Raw genomic sequence first — 22,410 nt, 5'->3', positions numbered from 1 at the left:
GGGGGGGGGTGTGGGGGGGGGGGGGGAAATCAAACCTTAAATAGCTTTTCCCAACATAAGATTTTACAAAGTAAATAGCAGAGATATTTTTTAATAAAAAAGGAGGGACTAATTCACACAGAAAAGACACAAGTGCATTATGCTTATTGCCTGTACTACACTTGCAATTTTTCAGCCAGTTTACCAAATCTTTCCAATCAATATCCCAGTTGATGTTTCAATGTATATTAAATAGATTTAAGAGATAAGAAGAGCAGAATATAAAGGCATACACACATCGGACATGGACATGTTTATAAGGATCAAATTCAACAAGAGGAAGAGCCCTAGATGTGAACTGGGGTAGTCAGGAGACAGAAGCCTACAGGAAAACAATAATACAGCAATAAGACTAATAGCAGGATTACTATTGCGACAAGTGCTGCAGGGAGAGCAGACCTGCTGGGGCTGGCTCTGAGCTGGCCAGGCACCACCGAGCAGGGCTTGGTCACTAATCCGGCTCAGCACAAGTCTTCACCGCAAGAACGGATCTTGCGCACTTGAGTGCAAGTATAAACCGAGAGAGGAAAAGTCAGCCTTGCCACAGGAGTGTGATAAATCAGAGCAAACTTTTGTGAGAGAGAAGTATCTTAACTCCCAAGAGAGAGCATTTAGCTAAACAGTTATTTTAAGACAGCAATTACAAGGGGAAGAGGAGGGGAGTTTGATTTTTCTTCTACCCAACTAATTATTAAGAAAAAATGTCAAAAGGTGACAGGAAATGTGAATTTAAAAATTCCTAGAGCAGAACAAAATATTAAAGAGCAAAGTACTGTAAATAGTCTAGCCTTAGTTTTGTTATTTGGTTGAGAAATTGCCCTTGCTTAGGTAGTCAACTCTAGTTAGAATTCCTTGCTTATTAAAATGATCTGCAATTAATATGAATGAATATAAGATTCCAAAGTTCAGAATTCCACATTTTCCTTCCTAGGCCATTTTACTTCTTTACTCAGAGAAATTAATGCAACTTTCTCTTCCCAGTCCATTTAAGTAGAATCTAAGCAATATTCTATCTCCAGTAATTTCTCCATTTCCGCAGATGAACCTGTGTGGCTAGAAAGTTTGAGCACCAAACAATCAGTCATTAGAGTGACAGCTTCAAGCTGCAAGCCTGATGAGCCTACCTTGTGTGGCCTGCAGTAATGGTACTTCTCCTTTTCTACCCATTCACATAACTTCTTTTCTTTTTGCAAAATGTTTCACTCCTTACCAATAGCTCAGTTGAAGCCTCTATTCCTTTCATTTCACTATGACCATATAATTCTTTTTAATTATTTTGATGAGCTCCTAGGTAAAATTACAAAACCAAAAAAACTTAAGCTATGGCAAGGGCAGGCAATCTAGTCTCTTCCTGAGCCAACTCAAGGCTCATACAACTGTCACTCCCTTTTATCCCATGTGTTCATCATAGGAAAGGCTTGTTGCATTGGAATAATGTTCTTGCCACTATCCTCTTTATGTGGAAGAACTCCAACATGACATAGATTTTTGCAGTAGGTAAGGCCTCAGGCACAAGACACATGAACAACATATCTTCTCTGACCCTCCCAGAAAAGTGAGCATTTTAAAATCCTTAATGCCATACATTTGTCTCTGAAGAATGCAGCCTTACCTGCACCCTTGGCAGCTTGGAAACAGAAAATCACGTTAAATAAATATCTAATATACCACAGAATAAATATAATGAATTAGTCATTACTCCTTACTGTAATGTAACGGCATTCCTGAAAGCCAGGCTGTATTAGCATTATGAAGAGGTGTTGAGACAAGGATGGGTGTCCTGGGGATTACTGCAGTGGGAAGCAAAGATGAGACAGTGGTACATCATGAAGTTCAATCAGGATGCTGCCACAGCCTCTGCATACGTCCCTACATATTCCTGCAGTTTTGTTTGTAACTTGACAAATAATTACCTAATAAATTAGCTAAACGTTTGGCTCTTTTTCTCTGGCTGCTTGTGAAGATGCACATTCTTAAACAGACTTGTGGATTCAATGAGTCTGTAAGTGAATAACTCCTTTGGATACTCATTTTACTGTTAAACCAAAATAAGATCCTTATACAAAGAAATAAAACCAAAAATGCAATACGTATTAAATGGTGCTCTCAAGCAATGATCAGCACTAAATCCTGTACCCCAAGGATCATGTCATGAACTGGTATCAGTTGATACAGTTTCATTATTTATTGAAATGTTTTTCATTATTCTTACTTGTTGTTCTCATCTGTTTTTATTACAGTTTCTGCCCATGGGCGCAAGTGAGTGTGAGTAGGGGATATCCACAGCTAGGCTCTTAACTGCCAGACAAACTCACATAGCTCCAAAGCATCCATAAACATGCACACACACAAACGCGTAATCTGTCATAATAACATGAAGATCTGCAGAGCAGAAACTAACATGCAGTAATGCTTAAAATCATGAATTACTGCAGAGAATATCCAGTAATATCTGCAAATCTAAACCATATTTTGCTTTTTTATGAGCCAATTGATAAAACATATGTTACGCATATGGTCTATGGGGAAGTACTGTAAATAGAGCAGCTGTTATCTTTGAGAGTTACAATAGAAAAAAGGTTTTATTTCCACCACAAGTTTTCTCATTCTTGTTTTCTTTACATTGTCAGATATGTCCCTGGCCTAGTCATCCCCCACCCCCACCCCTGTTTCTATTTAAGACTCTGCCAGTAAGCTAAGAGGTCCCTGGGTTCAAACACTGTATTTCAAAACTGTGCCTTGCTCAGCAGAGACCGTGACACACCTGGATGGGAAGAAGAGTGCACATAAGCTTGAACTAAGCTACATTATTGCCCTCTGCAACAGTGAAAAGTTTCCACACCTGGTAGGATACACTATTACATACTCTCCCAACCTTCAGTTCCACAAGGGATGACTATTTTTATCTATTTCTCACCAGGATATGAGATATGCACTGACAGATGCTATAAAATTCATCCTCACTCATCATTGAAGTACTGTCATTGAACAACCACTGAGAATGCATGGAGCATCTGGGTGCCCTTTCTTTGTGATAGATAACACACTCTCATCCTCCATTATTAGTGTAATTATCAGTAATAATTAGAAGCAGCTTCACTGACTCCAGAAGACATGCATTCACATGCACCAAGTCAAACCTGAGGTCTGTTTCAAGTCTTGATGGAATACCAGGGAGAAATATAAGTGAACTTATACCATATTCAATGCATACTTGTTCCCTCTTTTATTAGGACCTAGAGATGTATTAATTATATATTAAATCATTTTTGCATAACAATAGAAGCATTTACTTCTATGGTAGATATCAGTATTTGCTAATAACAGGATTTTAAACTACCATATATCATAACAACCCCAGATGCTGCATACCAGTTATCACAGCAGTCAAGTGAGGTATGGTAGCCATAATTTGTTACAGAACTCGCAGAGTCACAGAATGGTTGAGGTTTGAAGGGACCTCTGGAGGTCATCTGGTCCAACCCCCTTGCTCAAGCACCTAGAGCAGGTTGCCCAGGACCATGTCCAGATGACTTTTGAATATCTCCAAGGATGAAAACTCCACAACATCTCTGGGCAACCTTTTCCAGTGCTCAGTCACCCTCACAGTAAAAGTGTTTCCTGATGTTCAGACGGCACCACTTGTGTTTCAGTTTGTGCCCATTGCCTCTTGTCCTGTCACTTGACACCACTGAAAAGAGCCTGGCTCTATCTTCTTTGCACCCTCCCTTCAGATATTTATACACATTGATGAGATCCCACCTGAGCTTTGTCTTATCCAGGGTAAACAGTCCCAGCTCTCTCAGCCTTTCTTCATAAGAGAGATGCTCCAATCCCTTAATCATCTTCCTGGCCATTTCTTGGACTCTCTCTCCAGTTTGTCCATATCCGTCTGGTACTGAGGAGCCTGAACTGGACACAGTGTGCCAGGTGTGGCCACACCAGTGCTGAGTAGAGGGGAAGGATCACCTCCCTCAACTTGCTAGCAACACTTCTCCTAATACAGCCCTGGTTACCTTTGGCCTTCTTTGCAGCAAGGGCACATTGCTGGTTCATGTTCAACTTGGTGTCCACCAGGACCCCCGGTGCAGGACTTTGCACTTCCCCTTGTTGAACTTCATGGGTTTCCTGTCAGCCCATTTCTCCCGCCTGTCAAGGGCCCTCTGGCAGGCAGCACGACCCTCTGCTGTCTCAGCCACTCCTCCCAGTTTTGTGTCATCTGCAACTGCTCTGTTTTATCCTTCGTAAGATGATTTCAATGAGATTATAAAATACCACCTGAAAATATACAGACCTTGTTTTAAGGTATACCTCCACGAGCACTTGTTCGCCAACTACGATCCACAGAACAGCAGTAAATACATTGCAGTTGCTTAGCAGATACCTTACAGCACCTATTAATACTTGCAATGAAAAGATCATGACTGGTGCTCTGTGCGAAAAGTACTGAGTTAACAGTGTTACACTGGTCCAAAAAAGGTGGGGAATTTCTCCTGTGGAAGTGCTGTCTTCCTCCTGGACAAGCACTGTAGTAAAGAAAAAAGGGAACAAAGTTCTGCCTGTATTCCACATCCAAAAACATTGCGGTAAACCTCTGTCCAGGCATTCAGGATGGGATACCAGTACCACTTTGCTGGTATTTGTAGCAGAACAAGTCTCTCTCTCTTTCTGTCTGTCATGCAGGCATTACTTACTAAGAGGCATTTCCAAAGGAATGCTGCTGGCCACTAATACCTTGATGGTCACTACTACCATTATATTCTCACAGTAGCATTGAAATGCTATCCATTGAAATGTTCCTTACCGGAACATCAAGAACAGATTTACTTTGCAATGTTTGAAAAGGCTGACATTTCCACAGACCAGCACTGCTCATTTGCAAAATTGGGACTGATTTCAAAAGGTCTATACGCATCTCAAAGCTCCCGCAGGACAGCAGAGATGACAGTAAGCAGCCTAGCCTTGACTAATAGGCTGACACCGCTTTACAGTAGGACACTCTCCAGCTGCTGGAAAGCATTGAAGGGAGACTGAAACATTACCAGAGAGACAGCCAACTTTTAGGCTGCTCCATTTCTGCTGAAGGACTAGAGTAGGAACCTTTGTGGATCCACTAATAGGCAAGAAAAGCAGATCTTTTCATCCAGGTTTTGTTACTTTCCAAAATACACTTATCTGTTAATTATTTCATGCCGTATCAACCTACCAAAACTCTTTTCACCCCACTTATAGCACAGATAACAGATGCAGGGACTAGATGATACCAACCACTTTTGAAAGTGACACCTTGTATTTTTATGGATCTGTAAACATATGAGGGATGTTGTCACTGTGATAGATACAAATCATAAGAAAAACAAGGTTCCAGACAGAAATGATATTTTTTATTATATCATTTGATCCCTTTGTGAAGAGCAGATAGATACCCAATTCCTTCATCAGATCTGAGAAGGAAGCAGCGAGGCTCATGCTAAATCCAGACTAGGAGCAAGGGCTCTGAGTGCTTGGTTCCCCCGACATTAATATCAGCGCTGCACACTGCCGGAGTCACCCAGCAGTACAAATTTGATCTGACTCAGACATGGGCGCATGATTGCAGTTCTTTCATGTTAGTCAGACACTATGGAGCTGTATTCTTTTATGCTGGCTCTGTGCCGGGGGAGGAAGCAGGGGCAAGATGCGCTGAGCTGACTCAACAAAGATTTCTGAACAAAGAGCCACCAGAAGCTCAGCCTGTTGCAGCTTATAGCTATGGCATTTTGGAGTGGACTTCAGGAACCCTCAGCCCAGCTGCAAGCCAATGGCATATCAATAACACCATTAACTTAATCTGTTACTGAGTTTTGAGAGACAGGTTGTTAGCACCTGCAGAGCAGAAAGCAGTGCCAAAAGGAGACAGGAGAGGTCACCAGCCTTACGGAAGAGCAGGAGGACCAAGCATCTAAAAGCTACTAGAAATAGAGGGATCTGCTAAAAGTGGTTATAAGTAAAATAAGCTTTTCTATTTGTAACTCACAATCATAGCGTTGATATTATGATTCCCATCCTCCTTTCATCCCTCTCTGACATCTATACCTGATGCTGAAAATATGATTGTCCAGCTGCAACTGGAGAGCTCAAAGTTGCAGTCCCCAGTAACCAGCAATCCTTTTAATGCAGTGATCCGGCACTACCATACCATCTCTTCCAGCTGCACCATTTTCCCCAAGGTGGTGTCAGGATTAAACCTCTGTCCTCTTGTTGCCACCACTGCACCACAATAACATCTCTCTGAAGCCCTGAACTTTCAAAGAGGGACACATAGTATGTGGTCAATATTCCAAAGCCTTTCAGGGTCCTGACCACCCTTAGGCTACCTCATTTTGCCACAGTGAGACAGACTCTTTGCTCATGTCAACAGCACTGATTTCAAGAGAAAGATGCGAACATATACTGGTGGGGAAGACTGGGACTGGCCTTTCTTTCTCATTCCCCCTCCTCCACAGCACTGCTGAGATGTTTATTACTTTGGTGTCTATCTGCTGACCTGTATAGTATAAATTTGGACTGAGGTGAATTTTACAGTTCAACAAATATAAAATATTTTTTAAAGTCACACTTGGTCAGATACAAAGTCTGGAAAACATCAGCCCAAAAGTTATCATAACTGAAATAAAATGAAACTATAATTCAGTCAGATTCAGCGTTACTCAGTGCAATGGAAAGTACTGCTTCCAAAGCCTGAATCTGCTGCCCTTTTACGGGTTTCTCTCTGCTGAAGACTGTAAATCCTTGATCAGATGATCTTTCCTGAACTGTAAAATATATTGAGTCAAGTTCAATTTGGTTAGGCAAGAGCAACATTTGCTGAAATCAGAGAGCCTTAGAGCAAAAGGGGGTCCTACAAATCAGCTGCCCTGGCATTGATAACTTGTTATACAAGGATTGATAAAATCTTCAATATAAATGGTTATTTGGAAGATTAAGTCTGTACTCAGTGGACCTGGATCCTTCAAAAGCATGAAATGACTTGGAAAATTGAGGGGACACATTTTTCCCAGGTACTTAGGTAGTCACTTTTCTACCTCATTATGCAACTAAATACCTTCGAAAATGTAATCTTCAGTCATGCTCCCAAAGGAGACAGATTTCTAGAGGTGCACAGATGTCCAGGAGGTTTACAAAGTGCCTAGCTGTTTAGTTCACAATAAAATCAATGAGAGTTAAGGGCCTCATATAAAACCACGTCGATCTGCATAATTAAAAAACACAGCCCCTAAGATCATGTGTCTTGTTAAAATCGGTGAGGTTGGAGCTTTTGCAAGCTCTCAAAGCTACGCTTTGGCTTTCCATGATGTAGTCCCCAGGCAGCTAGCAGGAGCACCTGATCAATGGGAACAAGGACAGGAGAGGTGTCAAGCCTGAACCATCCTCCAGGCTCAGCTGGGCTGTCAGGACAGAGGTCTTGCAACAGCGGGGAACAGACAGTCTGTAGAAAAGCTGACATTAAAATAGGCCAGTCCAGACCTTCACAAACACACTTCAATTGTATCTGTGCTGTTTAAAGCAAGCCATGGGTTTGCTTAGACCATTTGAGAAGGTGGTTTTCTTTAAATAGCAACTTAGGATGAGAGTTGCCACTTCCAATTTAATCACCCTTCTTTAATATAGTCTGGTGCTTTGCAGCTGGATAATTAACCTTGCTATTCATTCAGACTTCAAAACACACAACTCCCATTGCTGTCAATTAGCTCACAATGTTGAGTGTGTGTTGATGGAAGATTTTTGTGTGACCCTGGCAATATGGCATTCGGGAAATTTCTGTAGCTAATACAATCATCCTGCTGGAGAAAGTCCTTCACAAATTACTCCAACAGTTTTAGAATGGGAAATGAGATTGTGAATTTGTCACTGGATTGAGTTTACTAAACAAAACAGATGTACATTTGTTTTGTACATCTTGCTTACAAGAAGTAACTCCTGTTATTTCTTACAGGAGTAAGAACTTCTTTCTGTTCTTATTGCAATGCCGCTTTCTAAAGGATCCCTCCAGATAACTGGCAAACCTTCTTGTTATCATGGTCTTGTACAGCTCTGAGCGCGAGGAAGATGCCTTGATCTAAGCTAGAGCATTCAGAAGCTGCCATACTTTTTAATACTGACGTAAGGCTGGAGGCAGGCCAATAAATGATTGCTACAAAATAATTTTTTGTATATGAGGTGGCGCGATAAACACTGCAATAAGAAAATGGGACACAGTATGGGAAGGGCCAGTGGCACTTTACTTTTCCCACTGATTTCTTTGCATTTATAATAAAGAGTTACAGCCTATTGGCAACAAGATTAAATTAGTGGGCACCAAGAAGTTTGAAGCAGACTATTTTCCTGTTATCCCACAGCAGGTCACATTCTGCTAATGAGTGTTAACCCCACAATCAGGCAAACATTCATCTTGAGAAATGAACAACCTCATTCAGGGCTTTTAAAGCAGCCAGCACAGCCAACAGCTAAAAAGAAATTGGCTCAAATACAGCTATTTTCCTTTTTAAATATTTTTCTTCCTCCCTGATGAGAATGAGAGCTAATGGTGTAAGTGAAACATTCTTGTAGCAAAAGCCAAGAGCAGCCCAAGGCCCTTCCAGGTTAGAAACCCTGCCTTGTGACGAAGAAGGAATAGCTGGTGCTCAATCGAATGCTTTTGCACAGGCTAGCTAGAGCCTTTTGTGAAGGTTCCTAATGTGAGCTCAATTTGACCTCCATATTTTCAAAGTACATTGCCTCATCTGCTGAGTGAAAATAGCAAAAAATAGGAAAAAAAAGAAATATTGCTCTGTTGTGCTTTTCCCTGGATTTGAGAATGACACCAACCTTTGGGTCTTTTTCTGAAATATTCTGACAGTAGAAAAAATACTGACTACTCCATTTTCCATACAGGGTCAACATTACGAAGAGGAAAAACGGGCATTGAGCCATGAAATCATTGCACTCAATAATCACTTAATAGAGGCCAAGGTGACAATAGATAAGTTGTCAGAAGACAATGTAAGTATTTAATTATGGATACATCTTGAAATTATATTCAGAAATAAATTACACCATGCACTTCCCACGGAACTATAGAATAATTTCTTATTGTTTACATAAAATGTAACTTGTCACCTCAACAGTTAAAATTTGTGTTTGCTGTTCCCATCATTTGGTAAATTCAGCTCTCCTTAAGTTATCGGGTTGGGGTGAGACTTTTCATTGATTTTTTTTTTCCTTATGTCTAACCTAAAATTGATTAAACAACTATTTTAAGCAATAGCAATATTCCCACACTGATTTTGCCATCGGTTTCAGTCTAGTACAGCAAACTGGTGGAAGTATGTATGGAGTGAGGATTCATCATATGGATTTTAGGCACAGTGTAGAGCCCTACATTTCCTGCAGTTCCTCTGATCTTTCAGTCTTTCCTCACTGAAATGGGATGCCCAGCACAAGTGAGCTCTGCTAGCAGAGGTAGGATTGACCCAACCTGGTCGCTCAGATCATTGCAGGGAGCAAGAGCCAGGTTTTCCCCAGCTCTGGTTCATGTGTAACAATTCACCTATCTTTGTGTGGAATGAAACAGGGAACACCTCTGGCGATTGTCACCCTGCATCTCATTAAACACTGCTGAAAACTGGCATGCGTACTGCAGCTGGCAGCCAAGCTCATGAAATCCTTCCAGGGACAAACCTAAAAAGACAGCAAAGAAAGGAAGATTGCAGGCATTTAGTTCATTATTGTGCCATTCCTTAGAAACTTAATAAAAAATTCATCTAAAGAAGACATGTTTCTGTTAGCACTTATTTTTCAGCATCTTACATACAATCTTCCCATATTTCATACGAACTCTTAATCACAGCAGGGAGCATTTGATCCCATTAATATGCCTGTTGATGTGAATTGTGCCTATACAATTAATAGCTTTCCGACGGAAACAAAGAGTTCACAATCTGACCCTTTACTGTTACAGAAATTGTCTTGAAACAACAGTTACTTCGTAACTCTAATAGCTGTAACTAATGGAATGTGGTAAACGCAGTGGGCTACATTTAGGTTTTAGAACCACAGAAATACATTCAGACTAATGCAGCTGAAATCCGTGGAGTTATTTCAGATTTAAAACAGAGGGGGAAAAAAAATGTAAAACTGTCTCAATAAGTATGCATGCATTTACACTACTTCATGGAGTCAGGTTTGAAACCACATTTGAAGAAGTGTTTTCAATATTCATAGCTTTTAAAAGGCAGCTTAGACTGGACTGGAGTACTGAATACTCTTCTTCCAAGAATTATTTTGAACTACTCTGAACATCAGAGGATGGTCCAGAAGCCTCAAATAACAGTACCACTTCTTCATACTTGAGGTCGATTCACAGACAAAATTCTGCCTTTAGTTATGTAGCAGCACTAATGAAAGTAAAGGTTAAATTACAAATTTTAAAATAAAGAACTGTGAAACAGACCCTTAATATTATACCTAATAAGTAGAGACAGTGTTAAACTGAAGAATCCTACGTGGGGAGAACATCTTTTTGTCTTGCCAATATTTCTTCCTTTGATTATCTTTCCCCTTACTCTTCTGACAGATATGTAAAGTGATGCTTTTGATGCAAAAACATGTTTTAGGCGATGGGAAACACTTTCGGCATTAATTGCCGATTATTGTTCTAGTGGCCACGGATGTGGCTAGTTTCCATTCAGATAAACATTAAAGGACAGAAAGTCACTCCAGTCACATGGCATGTCCCAGCATGTTGAGAACAAAGTACATGTGGCACATTTAACTCACATGTAATTTTTCTGTAGTAATTTTTAAAGCTGCTAAAAATAAAGTGTCAGAATGCTTTTTGTACTCTCCCTGACAACCGCTTCATAGAAACAGAGGCACGCAGCTTTTGAAGAAAGGATTAGATTTTGGGGTGATTTCATTTTTGTGTGCCTGGTAATGCCATATGGGACTTGCAGTACTTGTCTGTTGCTATACATTGTGCAGCAATATATTGTGTGTTTAATGTGCATGTAACATGTCAGAATCACATGCACATGCAACAGATTTTGCTTCTAAATTGAATTCTTGGATTCCTACTGTTTGCGTCTGTTTTCAGGAATAAAAATAGTGTGTACTAATATAAAATTTAAGACCCGCATAAATGAATGTATCTCCCCAGTACATTCAAGGCAGAACTGGCATGTATAAAAGCTCACACAGACACAAAAAATACCCACAAACCAAGAGTGTCTAAAGGCCTTTGAATATGAAGATATTTCCTAATGATCAAAGGAAAACTACATTTACTACTCCCATGCCTCACAGACTCCCAGGAACATCTTGTTGCACCTGTTATTACAGAATACCTTTAAAATGGTATTTCAAAACAGAAGGAATTTCCACCTTTCCTTTTCATAGAAAATTTCTTTATCAGTTTTTAAAAGAATAAGTGGAACAGTAAAAATCTGCATGCAATAAAATTATAACATTAGCGCCAGAGAAATTTCAAATCATTTCAGTATTCAACACCTTTTCTCTATAAACATTTTCTAATTTTTACAGGTTAACACAGCCTAGTGTCCATAGTACCTTTATGCTTTGTCTATCATCTCATCTATGCCCACTTATAAAGTCAACTTCTGAAGCCAACTTTGTTTTTAATGGCCCCTAGATCCGGAGAAGCAACGTACAACTCTTACCTCCAGGGACCCAAAGATACTGGTTGAAGGATACAGTTACAGTCATGTGTGCTAAACTAAATTTAGATGAAGGGCAAATCTATGTACTGAATTTTCCCATTAAATAGGCTGTGGGAGACATTTAATACGAAAATAGTATAAGCGGCTTGTTTAAATTCTCTCTTTCCCTGTGTGGAATTCTCACGGTAATTTCTTACCCAGTAAAAATATCCTGTTCTGCAGCATCAAACATTTGCAGTGAGATTTAATGTATTTGTATAGATGCGTTCTGCAAGATATAAAAGGAGCCAGGAACCAACAAGAAAATTTCATAAGGAGACAAAGGCCGTCTTTTTAAAAAACAATACAATGTATATTTCTGCAATGAATTTCTCCCACAGTCTCATAAGATTATTAAAGCATTTTCTAAGGTAGTATCTTAGTGCTGATCTGGATAATACTCAGTAAAAATTGTCTGTTCTTAAATTTTCTTTTTGCTTAAAAGATCCTGTTTATTTTAGCCTTCATAGTGCCATGCATGTTAACAGTATAAAGTCCAGTTGCTAATGGTAAGTATCCATCTTTTGAAATGCAGATTACTGTTCTGTAGTAACAGTTCTCAAAATTTTCTTTTTAGTAATTTTATCAGCCCTCACGGGCAAAAGGGTAAACGTCTCAGGACTGAGCAAGAAACATGGAATTTTAATGTATTTAGAAGTTAAAGTATGCTCCAAATTTCCCCAAAGTCAATTTTTAAAAGATTGCTCAGGCATGGGAGAAAGGCTGAAAGCCACAAGCTATTTGCAAACTTTAAAAAACAGGCTATTTTTTGTTTTTCTAGGAGCTCTATAGGAAGGACTGCAATTTAGCTGCTCAGTTGCTCCAGTGCAGCAAGAATTACGACAGGGCACATAAGCTTTCTGAGGTAATGTGACCGAACTTGGTGAATATTCAAAGAAATAAATATTTTATGGAAAACAGGTTATGCTACATGTATCAATTCCAGAACTTGTTTGCCCTTAAGGCTTTGATTTCCCCTCACACACACACACCCCTTTAAGCAACAGGAGGGCTTGTGCACATGCTGGTATTCTGTGCAGCTGAGGGAGGTGCTGACAAAATCACGGCCAGCGATGGAACTCGGAGGTACTCTCTTCCCCAAAACCTCTGCTATGCGGTAGAATGGGCCCGCACTGATCACATGAAAAATAAAGGTTTTAGCAAAATCAAAGTGCTGAGAATTCTAGACTGCAAAATGCTGGGGGGAAACGGGGGGGGTGAGAGCAGGGAAATGACAAGCTGCAGGCGTCAGAGATTCTGATTGTCCTGGTTTCGGCTGGGATAGAGTTAATCAATTTCCCTCCTGAAGCTATTTTCCAGCCCAGCTAATTTCTAAACCTGAATTTTAAAATGGACTGACAAAACAAATATCTTTTTCTAAAGCAACCGGAGCACTGAATGATTGATTTCCAAGGTGTAAACTTTAATTAATAATCCTTGCTTCCAAGGAAACTAGGCTTGAGAAACAGACTCCTTAAAGGAGAGGCAAATAATATCTTAGTGAACAAGACTGTCTTCAGGGATGCAGACCCTACACAAAGCAATAGCACCTTCCTCATGTGTATTGCTTTGGTGAAGGTCACGGAGAAAAGCCTTCCCTTCATCAGTCCCATCAGGTTAATGACCCCCCAAATGGTCTCTCTCGTGCCATTCTGTGATGGAAAAATGCAAAATTTAATGTGGAATGTATAAACCATTTCTAAGCCAGTAGACTGCCCCAGAGCACTCAACAACCCTGGTAAATAAGGATAGAGCAAGACTTTTGTCAAACGGGCAATGATTTTCTGGAACTGAGACAGAACTTCCGAATTAACCATTATCCTGGTCTTGTTACTTTTTCCTAGTAACTGGCTCCCCTTAGCAATTCATATCCAGGAGTTACCATGACATTACTCACACTTGAAAGCACCCTACCTGTTAGCAAGAATTAGGACCTTAAAAGTACTTAGTGGTTCAGTTGCAGAAAACTGTCACAAATGTGGGATCTCCCCACAATTTCCCAGGCTGTCATACACTCAATTAAATAGGCAAAGTCTCCACTCATAAGTCCAAGTATTTATTAATTTAGCAAGTGTGAATGTGCTGTCACGCCCCCCCCCAGCCAATAAATTCCTTACAAATGCAAATATTGCCTGACAAAGTATTGTATATTATCCAGAAGCCTAAACTATAGTACAATATAGTAATGTGACAGAAAGATCATTTTAGTAATTCCAGTTTCCAGTGCAATGCCCAGAAAATAATGTTCTTTTTCTTAACACATTTCATAATCTAAATAATGTATATAAAATAGCTGAAACAGTGGTGTTACAGGATACTAAAATAATAGGTGCCCCATACAGCAGTTTCACGTTAAATTGTATTTCTTTTCCTCATTTCTGTGGCAATTTACAGCAGCCCTATTTTACAACCTGTTTATTCAATCTTTGTTGCATCGGTACTTACTATGACTAATATTGCTGTCTGCCAGCAGATTGGCAATATCATACTCTTTATTTCCAATGGAAGACATATGAGCTAATTAACAACATAATGATTAATCCAAAATATCCTGGAAGGTCTGTTGGTTGAAATAACACTCATCCTACTCCATATTAACAAGAATGCCATTTCACAACATGCCATATTTTGAATGCATTGAGTTTTGGAGATTAAACCAACTTTAAAAACTTCCCAGTGAAGCTATAATAGGAGCTCCATATCTTATACAATGTGAGATCATTACAAGGAACAGGCACCTTAAATTTTTCTTGCCTAAAATGGGGGGGGGACACACCACTTCAGTATTTGTAGGGTTCTCTCCTCTAGAGAAACGAAGTTAAGGAGGGAGTGTGATCGTTAGGGCTATAAGGGTAACCACTGATTATGTGGTAAAGAGGAACTTGATTTCTAGTTACAAAAAGAAAGTGCTGAGTAAATCAGTTCAGCCAAGCATTCAGGGGCTAAATTCTGAAGTGGTGTAAATCAACATGGATATCAAAGGAGCTATCACAGTCACAAACTCAAAACTTAGTCCGAACATGAGTTCTTTTGATTTCCAGTTAGAAATACTGAGAGACAACCATCATGCAGCACTCTCTCATATCCCTGTCTGATCATTGATAGAGATCTGAAATGAGCAATGCAGATAAAACCTGACTGGCAAACACGCTTGGTGATACCTGCATAGGCATTACCTACCAGACTTTTGAGTTCCACCGAGGAATGCAGGCTCTCAGTCTCTTCTGGTCCACATGATAGAATGGCAGGTGGAACCACCATCTACAGAGCTGATCCTGACTTCTCCAGAAACTATATGATCTCTGATGCATAACAGACACATTGATTAATTCTGACTAGTCTGTCACAGGAATCATAATGTAAATTCAGGTCTTAGCCAGTGTAGTAAGAAACTAGAAAAGCAGTCAGGTAGCTGATGGACGGTTGATCTGACAAGCAGTGTCTGAGTGCTGGGGCAAGGTAGCTGGTTTGATTTGCTTCTTCCCAGCACAGGAACACTCCTGTCGTAGCAGCCAGTACCATTGCTTTAAGTGTCAGTGAAACCAACTTTCCTGCCTCTTCAAACGGCATTGTTTATCAAATGCAACGCTGAAGGGCAGGAGCCAATTTGGCACCGGGTTGGAGGCAAGACAAGCTCGAAGAAAGGCAAAAGAAGAAAAGAACAGATCTGATTCCTTCCTCCTCGTTGGAGGCAAGACAAGCTCGAAGAAAGGCAAAAGAAGAAAAGAACAGATCTGATTCCTTCCTCCTCGTTCCTCACCCCAGCAGAGACCTCCGCACCCCCCCACTCCAACTGCAAATCGCACCCATGCACGCAGTCTGGAAAGTGTTGCTGTAGGCTGTAATTCCCTACCTGCAAATTGTTTGGTACGTTCTTTACATCATTCCTATCCAACCTGAATTAACTTGGAAGGAAACATTTCAGTTTCACAGTGTTTTCCATGAGGGGGAAGCATATTAAGATTTTCGAATGTTAATAAATGAAAGTCATTCAATTAAGTTTGTTTTCAGAAATGCACAGAGATTGTGGCCACCACATTAGTCAAAGAACCATATACAGTGAGCCATGCAGTGTCATAAACAGCACTCATCTATCAGTGTTGTATAAACCCAAGCAGACACCAGTATTGACGTGCACCCTTTTCTCCTGCCCCTTTGCCATCTTTTTATGTTACAGCTGCCATCTGACTTTCAGGAAAGAGTCAGCATCCATCTGGAAAAACACGGGTGCAGCCTTTCTGTCCCCTTGTGCCACACATCTTACGCTGATACCATACCCACTTGTGTCATTGCCAAAGTACTGGAAAAACCAGATCCAAACAGCTTGTCTTCACACTTGTCAAGCCCATCTACAAGGGATCTCAATTTTCAGGACTCTGCTGGCAAACTTGGACAAAGGCCCCAGTACAAGTCAGACATCTACTGCAGCGACACCGCCCTTTACTGCCCCGAGGAGAGGAGGAGGGAGAGGAGGCAGAGTGTGGACACACAAGTGAAAGACGTGGGGTTCCTGCGGTCCCAGAACTCCACGGACAGCACCGTCGAAGAAGACGGTTTCCATTCCAGCTTCTCTCACGAAGCCTTCCCAGAGTACATTACCTCTCTGCCGACCTCCAGCTCCTATTCCAGCTTCAGCGTCACATCTGAGGAGAAGGAGAATGCCCAAGCCAACACTCTGACAGCCTCTCAGCAAGCGATCTACATGAGCAACCGAGATGAACTGTTTGAAAGAAAGTCACCTGCAGGTTATGAGCACCAGGGAAGTCCTAGGTTTGCCAAGTCCAAACCTGCGCAGCACATGGAGCTTGCCGATGACAACGAGAACTCACCCACTTTTACTAGGACTCTGCCTCCTTATGCAAACGAACCTTTTCATTTCTCAGCCATAACACCACAGCAGGCTTTAGCAAATCAGAAAATGAGGAACGAGTGCAGAAGCACCCACCTTTCAGAAGAAGACTTGCCTGGGCGATGGAGGCAATTGAGCGTGGAGGACATTGGTGCGTACCCTTACAGGAACACTGGCAGGCTGTCGCCCTGTAGTTTTTCAGAGCAGTACTACAGCAGCCCTATTAAGAAGGGAGACAGTCGAACAAGCCCCATCTATGCTAGTTACAAAGCAGATAGCTGCTCAGAGGGAGACGATATCTGCCAAAGCAGACTTGTGGATTCTTGCTTCCTGAGAACAGACAGTGGCCTGAATATTGACATCAGCACTAGCTGTAAACAGGACAAATTGCCCACTTACAAAACAAAAGAATCAAGAGACCAAAAAAATGAAAGGATCACCGTCCAGTTATGCAGTAGCAAAAACATCGAAAATAGCCCGGTATTGAAAAGAGAATACGTGGACGTGAGCCCCAACAGCTCAGCAGAGTCCCTCAATCAGAGTTCAATGGAGGCTTCAGAAATCCACCAGTCTTCCATGGAGCAAGGAAGCCATTCGGGTATTCACAGCAAACAGCAGCAGTTTCAACGGACTGGGAGTACTGGTTTGAGTCGGAAGGACAGCCTTACAAAAGCACAATTATACGGAACCCTTCTGAACTAGGCATCTTCCAAAACGGCAATAAGACAACAAACAAAAGGAAGCAAACAGCATTTGATACTTCTAGTGAACAATAAGGTTCTAAGAAACAGGATTATTATGAAATATATATTCATAATGGTACTATATGTTTAAAACAAAATCTCTTCAAAAATGTTATACAGCACTTTTCACTTAACATACTTTCCACGTGGGAGACCGTCCCCTCCCCTCTTTTATAAACCTGAAATATTTTTATAAACAAAATGGTATTTATTAGACTATCCTAAGCTATTTGAGCAGAATTCTTTTCCCTTCAAGCAGGTTTCTTATTTATTTTTGTGCATGAGGCCATCTGTGCCTAAACTCTTGGAGGAAAAGGGTAAAATCATGACGGCGGTGATAAAAAATAAATCCACCTGATAAAATACCATAAAATGTCATGTGAAAACAACACAAACAAGAATGGTAAATTTGAAGAAGTATATTTTTTAACAAGAATGGAATTGTATCTTATGTTATTTCATACAAATGTATTTATGAGTGACTAATGTATGCACAAAGTGATACTAATATTTTGTTCTTTTAATCCACTGTGTTTCTGCTTTCCTATTTTTCCTTGTATACTACCTCAAAAGTAATTGAGGGTTTCTTTGTCACATTTTCTGTAGGTTTGCATTTATATTGTCTAAAATGCATGCAGTGTCATAATTAATACTGTATTTTGCATTACTTAATAAAAGACACCAGTGGAGATATTTTGGGGTTTTTTTCCTTCATTAAAACATACCCTGGACAAGAGACTATGGGAGAGCTCTGAGTGGCATCAGTCTAGCAAAAGTTAATGAGTAAAGCTCCTGGTTTAGATCGCTTTCTAAAGGAGTCGCTCTTTCTCTATAAGCTCCAGAGCGCTGGTTCTCAGTCCGCGGCCCCTGGGTGTGGAAGGACAGCTTCTCATCAGCCTGAGAAAATAAACAAGGAAAACAAAGTGTTTATCAACAGGCTTGAATTCACTAGGCAGGGCTCTGCACACTGAAAAGAAAATTGAAAACTGTTTGAAAACTTGTGACTTAAGCTCCTCCTCCATTACACACATACTTGACACAATCTTTTAGGTCTTTAGGACTGTTACCTTCCACAGTCGCCCTTTTTTCATATGTAGCTTGGTATTTCTAACAAAGAGATTTTTCGAAAGCTTAAGGAAAGTCTGGCCTTCTGTAGCTTATGGGAATTTCACGCCTGGCTCTGAGAAGCCATAGTTTTACCTGTAGTTTTTGCATCTCCTCCACAGAGTTTTCTGTTTCTCACCATTTCACCACTAAGGAGTGTACAACTTGGACAGCAGCAGAAGGGAAAGAGCAAAAGGAGAAGAGGAGAAAAACGAGAGAGAAAGGGAAATCCTGTGGATTTCCTTCCTGGCTTCAGTATCACTGCTTGGTAACAGGCAGAATACAGCAATAAATATTTAATAATTCTTTTAAGTCGTGTTTATTGAACACGTATCCTATACTTGAAATACTGACTCTTACCAGCTCATGCATGGGAAAAGACCTTACGTAGTGCAATATGTGGTAGTAATCAGTGAGATCACTGTGGAAGTCTAAAATAGTTCCTTATAAAGCTAAAATAATGACCTACCATTCAATACCTATTAAAAAATACATGTTTTCTGCTGATTCTCTGAAAGCAGTCACCTGGCAATTAACTATGAACCAGGAATATAGAACTGCTCATTTCCCACAGAAGTATCTTAAATCATGAGGCCACAGATTCAATGCATTTGGCATCAAAATTCCCACTGCTCTCCGTATTCTTCATAGATAACATAAAAATTTGACCATTATTGATGTGTGCAAGTACTTGCTGTGCTGTTTTGAAGATCTGGCATCAAGTCCCTACAGTTCCTCCGAGATCTGTAGCAGCACTGTGGAGAACAATGGTAGCTAATAATATCACACAGGTAAGGCACAGTATAACTCTAAAGTGAGGCTTATTTCAGTACAAAAGCTATAACACACCTTGTGCTTTTATGCTCCCATACTTGCTCACAGTGAGGGTGAGTCGCAAGTCATGCCACAAATAATTTCATGAAGTCCATAAAAAACACATAGAATAAAGTTCCCAGGCCAACTGCTACTTATGGCAGAATCTGACCTGCAGTAAATAGACTTGGAGATCCAAAAAAGTTGTTCTTTCCCTTTGAAAACGCTAAGATAGAAAACAGATGTGAAGAAGTCTCACTGTTGACTCATTCAGGTATAAAAAATTCAGACAACCTCTAAGGCAAGACATTCATTTCTCTGGTCAATGAATACAAGGATTTGTATGCAAGAAGTGAAAATTAACTGTTATCTCACCTAAGAAAATATGTAAGCTATGGAACAATAAATTGTGACATTTATGAACTGGAACACAGTATCAGACTAATCCTTTTATAATATCATTCATTATTTGACACTAAACTGCTATTTTGGTAATTACACAAAATTAAGTTTCTGCTAGATATTGTATATCTGATTATTTAATATCCTGTTCTATTACGTTCTTTCATACCACTGCAGTTTCAAAGTCTGCTTCTATGCTCCACTTGACTTTTTTCCCCAGTTTATATGCACTAATATGTAGATTGAAACCAACCTTTTCAGCCAGTCAGTACTGGGTTTTCCTTGTAAAATAGCCTATAACCTTGTAACATTTTTCTGTAACGATTTCTGTTACACAGCAATATGTAACCCTGTAATGAATTTCAACTAAATCAATCAAAATGGCTAGAAAAGTTATTCAACTTCAATTTTAATTTCTCCTTAATCAGAAAAACTGACAGTAAGTTTGCAAATTTTCTATGAACGTGAGAAAAAAAAGTTTAAATAATTCACCAACATTTTCTCAGGTTTACAGGTTTAACTATGGTTTGGTTTAATTTTTCAAAACAAAAAGACCTTTGAAACATTATAATAAAATATTCTTTCTTTTCTTGGCACATTCTGTTTTCATTTCTTGAGACAACCACAGAGAGACCTGAGGCATAAGGCTAGAAAGATACTAAGGGTTTTTACAACAGATTTGCATTTTCTTTGTGGTAGCGTTTTAATTTTTTGCTCACCTTCAGTTTTCACACTGGGAGAAAATCATCCAAAAAATCCTGTCATGGAGAAGATTTTTGGAGTATGTCACTGGAGATATTTAAAACTTACTGCCCACTTTTCTTCACTTCGTCTCTCCAGACTCACTGCAGTGCACTGTGACTTTAGGAGGGCTCTGTTGTGCCACCAGACAACATGTTTGGCCCAAGTACAGATTTAATAGTCACTGAGGTTTTAGGAGATTGAACTTGGTTAAAAATAGACAAAGTAGTAGAGGGTGGGAGAGCAAATCAGTAATACCTTGTTCAGAAGAAGAAGATACGCTTTGACCCAGGTGAAAGGGGTGGTAGACCTGTCTGCTGTGGCGCTTCTCAGAGCACTTACCTTCTGTAGGACATTTCTGATGGAGAGCAGCATCTAAAACATTGTCCTCAGAACAGCTTGCTTACATTTTTCATTCAAGCAGGTGCGGTTTGATGAACCTGACTCTACTCTTATGTTCATTTAATGACAAGCGACTCCAGAAATGCAAAACAACAGATCTTCAGCCAAAGAAAAGTGCCGCAGACCCCTCCACTCCAGTGGCTGAGAATTTGCCTCAAAATACCTTTTCCCAAGGACATAAATGCCCAATTTTCTCTTAAGCATTATAAAAATGCCAAGGTGTCTCCATGTTGCCACAAACCCTCACTTTTCTAAGTGACAACTGAAGTAGTCAAATTCTGTATGCAGGGTTTGTAGGTACCTATAGCAGGATTTTTGCTTTGATTACTTATTTCATTTGCCATGAGTAAGAACAGAGAGGGTGAGGAAAAGAAGTGGCAAGTCCTCAACAGTGCAGTGAAGCAGAAGATGAGAAATGTCATTTTAATGAATGAAAACTGAAAGCAAAATGTACCTGACACAGAACACTGATCAGGGAAAAACAAATGGGGCTGAAAGAGATCAGAGTGAGGCATATCAAATCACATATTAAAATAGATAAGAATACAAAAAAGATACCAGAGAAATAGGATACAATTCACTAGGAACAACGGTGCATAAGTAGTATGAAATCGTGAAGAGCAAGTGCATTTTTTGAGATGTGAAAATAGTTTTCTCACTCCAAATTAAGGCTAAAAAAAAAGCAAAATCTCAATAATCTTGAATAACACCTATCACTTTCTTTTAAACTTTTTAGAAGTCTAGAAATAGCTAAAATTTCTAAGATTAAATCATGACAAGCCACAAAATAGGTAGTTTTCAATTCAACGGTTTCTAACTTCTTCTCCAAACTAGAAAATTTATCAAACTAATCCTTCCCCCTTCCAGCACTTTTAATTAAAAAGGATTTCCACTCCAACATCTATCACAGAGCACGATTATACAGCTACTTAGATTAATTTTCCCTTGTTTAATTTTAAAATACTAATTGACAACCTTTGGTCTTTCCTATAAAATTCTTATTCCCCCATTCATATTTACAGTCTTGCAGTCCTTACAGACTATTATGATATCTCTCCTTAAATGTTGCTTAAATTGTGCAGATGTAGGCCTCTCAGTTCCTTGGAATACACTCTCTTCAGGGCTCTGTTTCTAATTCTTTTCAAGGAACACCCTCCTCACCTTTCTACTGCTAAACACCAGAATATTTTAATATGAACACTGAGTTGTTCAAACCCAAAAAAGCAGTACAAGGAAAGGAGGGGACTACGCAGATCAGAGACACTGCATGCGTGATGCTCCCAGCACTGAAATTCTCAGTAACTGTAGGTAGTTGGTCAGAGACGTCCATAAGCAAAGCCTCACTCAAACAAAATGTATTTTCATATAGCCAAATTTAAAGGTTTGAGTTTTGATGCAAAGAATGCCAAGCCATGTTTCTAGAATGGCAGCTTGTCTTCTGGAAACCAGTGCATCTGAAAAGGAAGTATTTTTCATATACTTCCCTTTCGTGTTGTCTGTAATTGGACAACAGTAGCATACTGGATGTTCATGAGGAAACTTTGGGTTTGCTCATGATGGACTTGAGCCCTGTAGGGTTGAT

General features: G+C 39.9%; 1 protein-coding gene and 1 long non-coding RNA gene across 2 annotated transcripts in view; one reads left to right on the top strand and one right to left on the bottom strand.

The window, feature by feature from the left end:
• The window catches only part of BEGAIN (brain enriched guanylate kinase associated), a 77,747-nt gene extending 60,422 nt beyond the window's left edge, over positions 1–17,325 (top strand). The window contains exons 6-9 of the mRNA XM_019472453.1: positions 8,953–9,060; positions 12,556–12,639; positions 15,786–15,833; positions 15,952–17,325. Coding sequence (XP_019327998.1) covers positions 8,953–9,060; positions 12,556–12,639; positions 15,786–15,833; positions 15,952–17,325 — 1,614 coding nt within the window. The remainder of the gene's footprint in view (positions 1–8,952; positions 9,061–12,555; positions 12,640–15,785; positions 15,834–15,951) is intronic.
• Positions 17,326–17,736: 411 nt separating this feature from the next.
• Positions 17,737–20,540, bottom strand: LOC103900209. Its single transcript, XR_657661.1, has 3 exons — positions 20,405–20,540; positions 19,162–19,225; positions 17,737–18,263 (listed from the first exon to the last, which is right to left on the bottom strand). It is a non-coding gene; the product is annotated as an uncharacterized LOC103900209 (long non-coding RNA).
• Between the last annotated feature and the right edge of the window lie 1,870 nt (positions 20,541–22,410).

The sequence above is a fragment of the Aptenodytes forsteri genome, unplaced genomic scaffold (assembly GCF_000699145.1).
Source record: "Aptenodytes forsteri isolate BGI_AS27 unplaced genomic scaffold, ASM69914v1 Scaffold193, whole genome shotgun sequence".
Lineage (NCBI taxonomy): Eukaryota > Metazoa > Chordata > Aves > Sphenisciformes > Spheniscidae > Aptenodytes > Aptenodytes forsteri.
The sequence above is the reverse complement of the archived record's forward strand: the minus strand, read 5'-3'. Positions and strand labels throughout refer to the sequence as shown.